The 13312-nt window shown below is 41.5% G+C and overlaps 2 protein-coding genes across 20 annotated transcripts in view; one reads left to right on the top strand and one right to left on the bottom strand.

Annotated features, from left to right (window-relative positions):
- Positions 1–2707, bottom strand: part of ATM (ATM serine/threonine kinase) — a 150695-nt gene extending 147988 nt beyond the window's left edge. For 4 of the 17 annotated variants that reach the window (XM_003415616.4, XM_064288878.1, XM_064288874.1 and 1 more), the window contains exon 1: positions 2317–2706. The gene's annotated coding sequence lies outside the window, so the exon portion shown is untranslated. Of the gene's footprint in view, positions 1–2316 lie in introns of all 17 variants that reach the window. The other 13 variants (XM_064288876.1, XM_064288875.1, XM_064288880.1 and 10 more) reach the window with 10 other exon arrangements.
- Positions 2708–2845: 138 nt separating this feature from the next.
- LOC100660990 (protein NPAT) overlaps positions 2846–13312 on the top strand; it is a 69743-nt gene continuing 59276 nt past the window's right edge. The window contains exon 1 of one of the 3 annotated variants that reach the window (XM_064288888.1): positions 2846–3007. In XM_064288888.1, the coding sequence (XP_064144958.1) occupies positions 2971–3007 (37 nt within the window). In that variant the 5' untranslated portion in view covers positions 2846–2970. The remainder of the gene's footprint in view (positions 3008–13312) is intronic. The other 2 variants (XM_064288887.1, XM_064288889.1) reach the window with 2 other exon arrangements.

Genomic DNA, 13312 nt, shown 5'->3' with positions numbered 1-13312 from the left:
TCTATAGATTAGGTTGTATCTTAAATCCATCTCTTGAGATATAAAAGAGAGAATCAAGTAGAGAGACTGGGATCTCATACCACAAAGAAATGAGACCCAGGGTCCTTGTGCTGCGAAGTTTCTCAACGGATGGAGATTGATGACAAGGACCTTGTCCCAGAGCCGACAGAGAGAGAAAGCCTTCCCCTGGAGCTGCCACCCTGAATTCGGACTTCTGGCCTAGTAGACTGTGAGAGAATAAATTTCTCTTTGTTAAAACCATCCACTTGTGGTATTTTTGTTATAGCAGCACTGGACGACTGAGACAGAATTGACTTAGCGGCAGTGAGTCTGGTTTTGGTTTTTAGATGTATAATGGACTAAAGAGACAAAAATCTTACCTTCATAGAGTTCATCATCTAGTAAGAGAGAATGCCAATAAACAAACTGATAAATCAATGCATAATTACAAATTATGATATATGCCTCAAAGGAAACAAAAGTACTTTCATGGAAAATGGAAAGAGGATGATTTCGGATAAACTGTCAGGGGACATCTCTCAGCTGTGGCTATAATAAACTCTAAATCAAAACGAAATGATGTCAATTATAGGAAAAGCTAGAGGACCAAAGTTTCAGGGAGGAAGGCTACCATAACCAAAGGGTCCTAAGATGGAAAAGAGCTTGTATGCTGGAAGAAATGAAAGGACAGAGGGATTAGTGAGTTATAAAAGAGTATGACCAGATGAAGTTGAACTCCATTCATACATTAATCCAGAGCTATCTAGGTTCCCAACATTCAACTGACACTATACATACGCACATATATATACAAACACACATATATATACAACAGCCTGTGAATGAGCAAATTCAACATTCCATTTTAGATCTCAACCTGATCCCTTTGCAGAATGATGATGTCTACCCTCTATCTTCCTGAAAATAACTCTGCCCTTGGCATGCCATCCTTTTCCAGTGGTTAGAAGTGTGGGTCCCGTAGTCAGACTGTATTTGTTGGAATCCTGGAAAAATTACATTCAAAGCCCTGGAATGGAAGACTGGGAAAAGGGCAGTGAGCCCTTTCAGGGGCCTAATGTGTGAGACTGGATTATTGGCAGGACTGAGGAGAGCAACACACATTCAAAGCAGTCCAGTCAGCTGAAATCTTTAAGCTATGCATGCTGTTTCCCACTCCGCTGAAAATCTGACAGGCAAGACAACTGGTTGCTATGTAATGCATACACTGCCCTTGTTTTCTAAAAGGGAGATTAAGTTTCCAACAAGGTTTCTGCCTGTAATTTTTCCATTCAGGTTATCATTCTAGTTCAAACAAATTTTGAAAATTCACTTCCTGGGCCATGACTGAACCAGGAAGAACCAGTTCAAAGCCCTGTGTTTAACACAGTGCCTGGAAAAAAAGCAAATGCTCGATAAATGCTAGCAATCATCATTATTCCTTTCCTTTCTGACTGCTTCATCGTTAGTTCCTTTTGAAGAGTGGTTCTTCTTCCACCTACACATGAAAGAAAATCCTAGTCTCCATACTTCTCACACCATGTTCTCTTGGTGTGATGTCATCCGTTCCCATCACTTCAACATGTTGAAGACTCTGAAATCTATTTCATTCAACGCCAGACCTCTCTCTCTTGTGCTTCAGGAACCTTCAACACTTTTGTGCCTTCGCATGCACTTTTCCTGTCTGGAAGGCTCCTACTATTCTCCAAGGGCAATTCTGACACTGCAAGGTCTCACCACAAACTAATCTTCCTAGGCTGAGTTCCCACACAAACCTGACTCAACTTCTCTACCATCACAATAGTCTTCTATCACATTATCACCTTGAATTGTAATTGTCTTTTCACTTAACTGCACCTGGTAAAATCAGGATACCCATGGGTGCTCACCACAGGAAAGGATTATCTCATTTATTCTCAGATGGAAGATAGCACAGCGAGGTCACACAGCTGACAGATTCCAACTCACGCAAGAATGTGCACTGGCACCGAGCCTATGTTCTTTAACCACGAGGCTGTAATTTAGGCATCAATAAATGGCTGCCGATTGGAAGCAATAATTATGAAAGAAAAAAAAGTATGAAAGAAAAAAGTCAACTAGGCAAATCTGGGCAGTAAAAATAAAAGGGGCGCGCAAGAGGGTGACGGCTAAACCCGGTGGGGGGCGGGAAAGGAGTGCAGAGAATGTGCTGAAGCAGAGGGATTGAAGGGCTGTACTGGCAGAGTGCGTGAGGCTCGGCATCTGGGGGCGAGGACAGGTGGATTCGGTAAGGCTGAACTCCCCATCGCACAACCCCAAAACCTGCTTCCGTGCTCCTACCGCTGGGCTCTGACGGTAACGGCACTGGTGGCCAGAGTCGTATCGCCTGAGTCGGCAACGGCTGCTGCTCAAACCCGAGATCCTCTCGGCTCCTCCTGCGGCTGCAGCTTCTCGAACCCGTTATCCACGCACCTATTCCCGCTTCCGGTTCAAACCTGGCGTGACTGCGCAGCGTCCGTCTGGCAAGGAAGAAGCCACGCCGAGCCGGCGCCTGCGCACATTCTGCCCATGCGCGCCGCACATCACACGCTTTCCTTCGCTCAAAACACTCGCACTCCCAAAACATTCGGCTCCACTGAGGACACGCGCCTGCGCTTTCCTTCCCACCAATGCGGAGAGACCTTTCAATTGACGCTCGGCCTCTAGCTCCGGCTCTTGCGCTTGCACTCCACCTCCTCGCTCTCGTCTGCCCCACCCCTCAAAATATGAGGACGGAAATGACGTCCGGTCAAGGAGAACGGGGGCGGGTTTCATTTCGGCGCCTTTCTTTCTCCCGCGGAAGCGATTGGCTGGCGTGGAGCAAAAGAGGCGGGACAAATTGCCGCGGGTTCAGTACCGCCAGTGGAACCGGGAGATGCGGCGCAGGAGCAGTTGCTGTGTTTGCCCTTATCTTAGTTTAGTCTCTTATTGTGATTTTTTTCTGCGGCTTCTATCATGTTGTTACCTTCGGACGTAGCCCGGCTGGTTTTGGGTAAGCGCGGACGCAGGAGGGAGGGTATTGGACCAGCCTAAGTAGGACGGAAGGACGTTTGGGGCAAAAGGTTTTCCTTGGGCGGGGAAGCTTTGGGGTTTTGCCTCTCCGCCCACAAGTTCGTACGCGGTGATTCTCCTTCAGCCGAAGGCTTTGGTAGTTTAAGCTTGTTTGTGTGGATGCTCCTCTCCTCAGAGGCTGCATGCGAGAGGAGAGCCAAAGAGAAGCACGGAGCGGAATACGTGGGGCCCGGGTTCGGAGGGAAAGTCAGGCCTGGACACTTAGTGGGAGCCCCTGAAAGACAGTTGCCTACGTGACGGGCGACTGACGGTGCGTCTTCAACCTTGATCGCACTTTCCCTTATCATAAGCTGAGGCCAAACCGGGAAAAATAGGACTTCCCCTTGCACCTAGCTTTGTAGAAAGATCTTCCTGACGCCCTTCGCATAACTCGCCTTTAGAGCTACGAATTTGGGACCAGTAGGGGTGATCCTCCCTTCCTCCCCCCGCCCGGAGTAAGTCGTCCAGTGTAGAGGTTTGAAATGGCCAGTTGCATATTTTACAACAGCAGCGATTCTTACTCCTTCGATTAGCCAAAAAATTTAGAGAGGAAATGCCTTCCAGTTGAACATTTTCTAGTTAGTTTTTTCTGCATTTGAGGAGAGATTAGTTCTCTAGGTCATTTGTTTGTCAGGGTGTACTGTCTCTGTGGGCAAACGGATTTTGTTGTTTGGCTTTGAAAGAATGAAGAAGATTCTACTGCTGGGAACGTGCGCCACGTAAAGCTCAAAACCTGGGCCAGTGATTTACAGACAGAATATGTGATATCCCTAAATGTAAACACTAAACATTTGTGCTGAAACTTTCCATAGTATCCACAGCCATAATTTTATTGTTAGGAAAACCCATTTGTCTTGTTCTATACTAAGCTCTGCCCCAAAAAAGGTGTTTATGCAGGTTTTTTTTTTAAATAATATTTTGTTGTATTTTTGTTGAAGGTTTACACAGCAGTTTCGGTTCCCATTCAACAATTTTTACACAAGTTGTTCAGTGACATTGGTTATGTTCTTCACAGTGTGTGGACATTCTTATTATTTCCATTCTGGTTGTTCCATTTCAGGGTTCTTGATAAGCACATTTTGTAGGAAACACTGGGGGAAATGGATTCCACCATCCAAGTTTGGAGAAACTCATTTAATGATTTAAGTTTAAATTAATATTTTATTACTGTTTGGTTAATCTTTTGCTGACTTTATCAGAATTGAATTATCAACATAGTTAACCTACATCTTTATCTGTGGTAAAAAGCTGGTTATATTTATTAGGCTACATATATGCCAACAAAAAGTCCTTTCATGATATACGTTGACATTCTTTATTTTTCCTCCATGCATGTTGTTTGCTTAAAAATTTTGAGTTTGGTAATGCATTTGCATTTTCGGTGACCGTAGTCTTAATAATGAAACAGTTTCTCAACCTTGGTACTATTGACATTTTGGGTCAGAAAATTCTTTGTTATGGGGAGCTGTTCCATGTTTTATGGGATGTTTAGCAGTATCCCTGGCCTCTATCCACTGGATGCCGGTAGCCCCCCACAGTTCTGACATTGAAAAAATATTTCCAGACATTTGCCAATACGTCCAGAGTGATGGGCAGAATCACCCCCCCAGTGAGTACTGTAGTGGTCTTAAGAAAGCAATCTAATTATCCAGTTAGAATAATTCTCACCAGCTTGTGAGTATTCATTCTCCACAAACCAGCTGCTCTACTTGATTTCTTCCTTTTTTTTTAATGGATGAAAACTCCAGGTGCATTCTTGTCTTATCCTAAAAATCTTTTTCGTCATCTGCATTCTATTTTTACTGTCAATCACTCCTAGCAATATGCCTCCCATTACTTCTCACTTGTATTTTTGTCTTAGCTTCCCATGTAGTCTTCCTTCTTGCATTCCATTTTATTTACTGTTATTACAATTTTCCTAACACATTCACGCTGTGCCTCCTGTTTTAAAAGTTAAAACTATTATGCAGTTATTAAAAAACTTCCAAGTGTTCCATAGTATAATACATACCAAAACAGCAAGTCTTCCCACACTTACTGCTCTTGCTTTTTTTCCCTTAACGTTGTATTTTGGAGCCCTTCCCATATCAACACATACAAGTCTATCATCCCAAAATTTTGTGGCTTAAAATATTAACAGTTTCAGTATTTGCTCAGAATTCTTGCTCCCATCAGTACCCTTTCTCCCTCTCATTATTGGCCCTTTTTCTTCATTATTTTTTTTTGCAAATCTTTCAGTGCCTAGCACATTCCAAATGCTGTGCCAGTTCTAAGAATAAAGAGAGATCTTTACTCTTAGAGTTTACATAATTTTCCACCCTTAAAAGCACACACACGCAGCAAAACCCTTTCCTGGCCCCTGCCTCACTTTTTTTTTTTAATCTAACTCTGTATGTTACCTTTTCATAGGTCAAACTTATTCAGAGAACGTTGAGCTTTACTTGCTTGCTCTACTTTATCTTTCATTCTTCAGCATACTGCTCTGACTGTGATGTCACTGCTCCACCTAAACAGTCCGTTGGTCAACCACAACCACATTCCAGCTGTTGCCTTCTGGAATTTCTTTAAATATTGTACAGGCCAGAGTACATCAAATCGTTGTTTATTGCCTTTGGGCCACCAGTTTGGTTTTTGTTGGTATATCATACAAGGTGGGCTGTGGAACTGATCATAATCTATCTCTTCTGTTTGATCACAGCTTCTCAACATCTACCACATGCTCCAAACTACTTATCATTTCTCCAGATATTTTTATTCTGTTCCTCTGCCCGCAGTACTTTTCTACTTGTCTTTCTGATACGCTTGTACTCAATGTTGAGGCCAAGCATGATCTCTGAACCCTTTTCCAATAGGTACAGGTAGTACTTTATCTTTAAATACTCTCATAGCATCATCCGTTACTTCTTTCATACGTTTATCATGTTTTATTGCAGCTATGTGTTTACCTACCTATTTGTTTTGTTCAAGAACTTAATCTGCAACTTAAATCCAAAATTAAAAATTTATGTGCAGGTGGAGGTATTTTTATGGGTGAAGGGTCCAGAGCTTTCTTCAAATTCCTAAATAGGTTTGTTACTTTCTGTAGGAGCCACCTTCCCTCCTGTAACACAGAAGACAATCCAAGTATTTAATACAGGGGGAATTTAATGAGGGAATTGATTACAATTGTGATAGAATAGCTGCACCTCCAAAGAACAACTTAGGTTAACAGCAGCAGGAAGCCACTACCCTAAGCAGGAGGAAGAAGAGAGATAAGGCTGGGTTTACTGGAAGATAGAAGGTGGACCTGTCTTATAGCCATATAAGAGATACTGCTCCAGGCAGAGAGGGAATAGGAGAAAAAATCTTCTACCCTCCAGTCTCCCACCAGTACATCCTGTTGGTCAAACCCAGCCAGAGTCAGCTGCCATGGGAGCATGGGAAATACTGCCTGCATGAGATCAGCCCTCCTGTCAGAGCAGGTGAAGAGCAAGGGAAGAATTGAGAATGGATTTGAGGGCAAAGAGATACAAGACAGGCACACCCCCAAAAGGTCAGCAACCGCTGGTCTTATTTACCTATCGCTAAGACATTTTTAGATATTTAGTAAATACTTTCGAAAGTATCACTGTGATCATGGTATTCCCCTTTGCCTACTGAATAATATCTGTGCTCATTATCCTGACATTTACAACTTTTCATGATCTGAATCCATTCTGTCTTTTCAGTTGTATCTCCAGCTGTTTCCTTAATATACTTTGTGTTATATCCAAACTGGACATGTTCCCCAAATGTGTTCTTCATATATGTTTTCTATCACTTCCTTTGCGATTTGCAGTCATACTTTAAGACTCACCCCTTGAAGTATAGACTAGTTTCCCCCAAGCCTGGTAGAAATTTCTCTGGCCCCTATACTCCCATGAAGCAAGTTATTACAATTTCTCTTAACATTTTTGCTTTATGCTATGGTTATTTGTTTGTATATGTTCTGGTACCTAGTAGATCATAACTTTTTTTATACACAGAGGTTTTGTCTTTTTATTTGTGTATCTAGTAATATAAAGTGCTGTAAGTTAAGTTTTCTTAAGAATTTTTTCTTTTTAAGGTCATTGTCTTAATCATCCAGCACTGCCATAACAGAAATACCACAAGTGGATGGCTTTAACAAAGAGAAATTTATTCTCTCCCAGTCTAGTAGGCTACAAGTACAAATTCAGGGCGTCGGCTCCAGGGGGAGGCTTTCTCTCACTGTCGGAGCAGGAGGAAGTTCATTGTCCTCAATCTTCCCCTGGTTGAGGAGCTTCTCAGACCCTGTGTCCAAAGGATGTGGTCTGCTCCTGGTGCTGCTATCTTGGTGGTTTGAGGTCCCCAACACTCTGCTTGCTTCTCTTTCCTTTTATCTCTTGAGAGATAAAAGGTGGTGCAGGCCACACCCCAGGGAATATCTTTTACATTGGATCAGGAATGCAGCCTGAACGAGGGTGTTACATCCCACCCTAATTCTCTTTAACCACAGACAGAGATTATGATTTATAATACATAGGAAAATCACAAAATGGAGGACAATCACACATGGCCTAACCAAGTCGACATATATTTTTGGGGGGACACAATTCAATCCATGACAGTCGTTACAAACCAAATCTGTTGCCCTCAAGTTGATTCCAACTCATAGTGACCCTATAGGACAGATTAGAACTGCCCTATAGGGTTTCCAAGGAGCAGCTGGTGAATTTGAACTGCCAACGTTTTGGTTAGCAGCTGAGCTCTTAACCACTGCCTCATCAGGGCTCCAGGGTCATTAAACCACTAATATTTCTGGCAATTAGTAGCATATGTAAAGGTGATATTTTTGGGGAGGGGGCTTTACTAAGGAGCCCTGGTGGCACAGTGGTTAAAGCTCTCAGCTGCTGACAAAACAGTTAGTGGTTCAAAGCTTCCAGCTGCTCCATGGGATAAAAGCGTGGCAGTCTGCTTCTGTAAAGATTCACAGCTTTGGAAACCCTATGGGGCATTTCTACTCTTGTCTAGTAGGGTCCCTGTGAGCCGGAATCGACTGGATGGCAGTAGGTGAATGGACTTTACTATCGCTTGCTTTCATCAGGCTTTTCTTATCTTTTCCTCTGTGGAAACAAATAGGAAGAAGAGAAGCCAGGCTCTTGCATCCCACTTCCTAAAATCTGATTACTCTTGATGTACTGTATCCTATACAGTCACTATGAATTGGAATCACCTGGAAGGCAGCAGTTTGGTTTGGTTTTGATATAGTTAAGGAGCCCTGGTAGTGCCGTGGTTAAAGCGATCAACTGCCAACTGAAAGGTCAGCAGTTTGAAGCTACTAGCAGCTACACGGGAGAAAGACGTAGCCTGCTTCCATAGAGATTTACAGCCTTGGAAACCCTATGGGGTCACTATAGTTAGGATCTTATTTTTCATTCTTTTTTTCAGTTTTTTCCCCGTTACTCATTGCTACCCCCACTGAAGGCAAGCTGAAGACAGTATGATTTTTATAAAAAGGAAATGTGGGCATGTTTTCTTATTTATTTGAACACCTCTGTCAGTATGTTTATACAAAAACTGTAGTACTTATAGTCTGAAATTGTTTTTAAGGATAAAAAGGAGAAAACTTAAGATTTACATAATTAATATTATTGAAGAGTAATCATTTCTAGAGGTCCCTGGGAGGCACAAACAATTTGCCCTTGGCTACTAACAGAAAGATTAGTGGTTTGAACCCACCTGCAGTGTTGCTGAAGAAAGGCCTGGCAATCTGCTTCCATAAAATTTACAGCCAGGAAAATCCTATGGAACAGTTGTACACTGTAACTCATGGGGTCGCCATGAGTCAGAATCGACTCACCAATAAATGATTTTTTTGTTTGTTTGTTAAATCGTTTATATTGCTTTATTGTTAAGGGGTAATTGGCACCTAATGTGTATTTTCATTGTAAGATTTGAGATTTAGAATAATTTGTGCCTAAAATTTCCCCTATTATCGTGATTGAGAATTGGTTATAATCAGGTACTTAATGATGACACGGAAACCCTGGTGGCGTAGTGGTTAAGTGCTACGTCTGCTAACCAAAGGGTCAGCAGTTCGAATCCGCCAGGAGCTCCTTGGAAACTCTGTGGGGCAGTTCTACTCTGTCCTATACGGTTGCTATGAGTCGGAATCGACTTGACGGCACTGGGCTTGGGCTAATAATGATGTATTTTATAGGTAAATAATTAGTTTAAATTTGGTTATAATCAGGTACTTAACGATAGTAAGTATTTACAGGTAAATAACTGGTTTACTGTGTGTGTGTCATCAATGAACCTGAAAGTCATCAGCTGTTATCTTACTGCATTATTTTGGAATGTCTGTGTAGGACAAAAGCAAATTAACGTATATAAGTATAATCTCGAGTGGATACTCAGGATTGTCCAAAGTTGGGCATGTGTTTAAGAACCAAGTATATGGATATTATTATTTTAAAAATCATTGTTACTTTTAAACACTCGTTCTAGAAGTATTCTAAGCCTTTTAACTGCACTTTTTTGCTAGTGTATAGTATATAAGGGTATAAAGTCTTATGATGAACCATGAATTATCTGGTCTGTGACAATTCCTTTCCCAGGGTACTAGCATAAATGACCATTTTTTATGAAAAAGTTAACCATATGTCACTATACCCCCACCCAGTGAGTGTTTCTTAACTTGTTTTTTTAATCACACACTTAAGAAATCTTTATAAATAATTCCTTTTTTGCTAATTGCTGCCCCTGCCCCATCAATTTTAGTGTCAAAAATATACTGTGTATCTGTGTATTTTATGTATTTCTGGAATTTATACATACAAGGAGTAAGATTTTCTTGTGTTTTCTCAACCCCGAAGAACCAGTTTTCTGCCCCTTGGGCAATATCAGTCTTTTCAGAATGCCTGGATTAGAGAGAAGGAAATCCACTTTAAGGTACTGGATTTCACACCAACACCTTGTTAGAAGGAGCCCTGGTGGCACAAGGGGTAAGTTCTCAGCTGCTAAAAAAAAGATAGGCAGCTCGAACCCAAACAAGAGTTCAGCAGGAGAAAGGCCACCTGGCAACCCGGTCCTGTAAGGATTACAGCCTAGAAAACCCTGTATGAGAGTTCTGCTCTGTCCAATGGGGTTGCTGGAAGTTGAAAATCGACTGTACGGCACCTAATAACGACCTTCTTGGAAGTCCCAAGTGGCTTTGTACACGTGTGGGGTGATTAAAACCATTTGCCGTGGAGTTGACCCTACGTGTGACAGAGTAGATCTGTACTTCATAGGATTTTTCTTTTTTATAGGCTTTTTTAAAAAACTGTTATTTAGATGGAGGTTTACAGAGCAAACAAGTTTTTCCTTAAACAATTAATACATATATTGTTTTGTGACATTGATTGCCAACCCCAGGATATGTCAACACTCTCCCCTCCTTGACCTTGGGTTCCCTATTACGAGCTTTCTGTCCCCTCCTGCTTTCTCATCCTTGCCCCTGGGCTGGTATGCACCCTTTAGTCTTGTTTTGTTTTATGGCCCTATCTAATCTTGGGCTAAAGGTTGAACCTCAGGTGTGACTCCATTACTTAACTATGTCTGGGGCCCATAATCTTAGAGTTTCTCCAATTTCTGTCAGACCAGTAAGTCTGGTCCTTTTTTTTTTTTTTTTCTTTGTAAGTTAGAATTTTGTTCTACATTTTTCTCCAGCTCTGTCTGGGACCATCTATTGTGATCCCTGTCAGCAGTTGGTGGTAGTTAGCGGAACACTGTCTAGTCGTACTGGACTCAGCCTGGTGGAGACTGTGGCAGATGTGGTCCATTAGTCCTTTGGACTAATCTTTTCCTTATGTCTTTGGGTTTTTTTCTTTTCCTCTTTTTCATTGTTGTTGGTTTTGTATTTGCTGAGTCTTTGTTTTTCTTGTTTTTTATTTTAATGTTTAGGATTGTTAGTTTTCTTTGTGATAATATTTACCCCTGTTTTTCTAAGTTTAAACCTATCTTTTATTTATTTATATCACCTTAACTTCCTCTTCATATGAAAGATTTATGACTACATTTTTTAGTCCATCTTTTTTGTTTTAATGTTGTCATCTTTTACATAATGACTTCTCTGTTTTGAGTGTTTTAGCATTGATTTATTTTTGTAATTTACCCATCTGGGTTGATATCTGGTTGCTCTGTCCTGTGTTCTAGTCTTGAGTTGTTATCTGATGTTATTGATTTTCTACCTGGAGGACTCCCTTTAGTATTTCTTGTAATTTTGGTTTGGTTTTTGCAGATTTCCTAAACTTCTGTTCATCTGTAAATGTCCTAATTTCACCATCATGTTTGAAAGACAGTTTTGCTGGATATATTAATTCTTGGGTGGCAGTTTTTTTCCTTCGAGGCTTTATGTATGTCATCCCATTGCCTTCTTGCCTGCATGGTTTCTGCTGAGTAGTCCAAGCTGTCTTATTGAATCTCCTCTGTAGGTGACTTTTCTGGGTTTCTCCAGTCTGTGTCAGGCCAGTAAGTCTGGCCTTTTTTGTGAGTTAGAATTTTGTTCTACATTTTTCTCCAGGTCTGTCTGGGACCTTCTATTGTGATCCCTGTTAGAGCAGTCAGTGGTGGTAGCCGGGCACCATCTAGTTGTGCTAGACTCAGTCTGGTGGAGGCTGTAGTGGTTGTGGTCCATTACTCCTTTGAACTAATGTTTCCCTTGTGTCATTGGTTTTCTTCTTTCTCCCTTGTTCCCAATGGAGTGAGACCACTGGAATATCTTAGATGACGACTCACAAGCTTTTAAGACTCTAGATGCTACTCACCAAAGTAGGATGTAGAACATTTTCTTTATAAACTCTGTTATGCCAGTTCAGCTAGATTTTCCCCAAGACCATGGTCCCCACAGCCTCAGGGACAGTTTGTATTGACTGCCTTCGTGTTTTTTTTTTTTCCCTTTTACTGTGTATGGGTCATACTTGTTTCTCTGCATGTGTCATTATGTTTTTGTTGATATTTGTTCACTGTAAGTAGTATAACGTGGGAACTCTGGAAATCAGATTCTTCTCCCTCCACAGGGTTTGTTGTTGTTGTTCCTGTTTGTATAGTGAGTTTCCTGAACTAACGTTATAAAGTCTGTATTCTTTGTCTTGGTGGCTACTGAAGCCACCGATTGGTTAGTTTAGTGGCCAGCTAATGATTGGACTTTGATTTCCTTAAATGCCTGAGTCAGTGTCTACCAGTGTTTGTCAAGGGACTGTGTGTGTGTGTGTGTGTGTCTGTGTTGGGGCATGCCTTCCGCACTCAACCAGGCAACTGACAACTTAATTTCAGCTATAGATGAGACCTTAGGGCCTTCTCAGGTCTTTCCAAAACATGTGCACAGCTGTACATACGCATGTGGCCGTGTAGTATTCCAGTAATATGTCAGAGCTTTTAAAAAACTGCGTATTTCAAAATACATGTCCAAAGCTGTGGACATTTTATTCCCGAGCTTCTCCTTCACCTTATGCACCTGAAGTGTGGAACAATTGTCACTGATTGTTTTCAGCAAACAGCCCCAGGGTGGGAGTGGGTGACCCCTGATTCAGGTCAGAAAAAGATAATCCATGTAAATGTGGTATTCTAGGAAACTGCCACACAGGTAAGTTAACGATAGTTCTCTGGGAATAGGACTTTGAAAAAGTTCCCAAACCATTTGATCCCTCCAGTGGCTACTAGGCTGGGTGCTTTCACCATGACGCGAGCTCTTTGTTTTAAAGGCTATCACTCAGCTGGGGGGAGAGTATGGGAATAGGGCAAGTTAAAATGCCACAGAGATCACTTCTTACCAAGATTAATTAGTTTTTCTAGAATAAATGCTCCCCAAATGTACAAGTCTTTGATTAATTTCCAAAGTTCTGAAAAAGTTGATTTTGATCATCTTTGCCAGTGTTCTCATTATATGGCAAAGAGGATTTGCAGAGGTCCTTACTATGCCCTTCCCCATGATGTCACTCAAAATTTAGGAATTCAGACTGAGAGCTGTGGGAGGAATTTGAAGGGCTTTGTGCAAGGGAGTAATGTGACCAGATTTTCTCCACAAAGGCGAGTCTGATGCTGTATGGGTGAGGAAACTTGAGTCCTGAAGAATTCAAGTATTTTTTTTCCCATAGTCCAATGTTTATTTTAACTGATAGAATGAGAACCGGGACTCCTGATGTCCTATTCAGGGCTCTTTTTATACTATACTACTGTTTTTAGTATTGGGGTTAGTTAAACTCCAGTAATCTAAGAAACAAAG

This window comes from Loxodonta africana, chromosome 7 (assembly GCF_030014295.1).
Source record: "Loxodonta africana isolate mLoxAfr1 chromosome 7, mLoxAfr1.hap2, whole genome shotgun sequence".
In the NCBI taxonomy this organism is placed as follows: Eukaryota; Metazoa; Chordata; class Mammalia; order Proboscidea; family Elephantidae; genus Loxodonta; species Loxodonta africana.
This window is presented reverse-complemented; position numbering and strand designations above follow the sequence as displayed.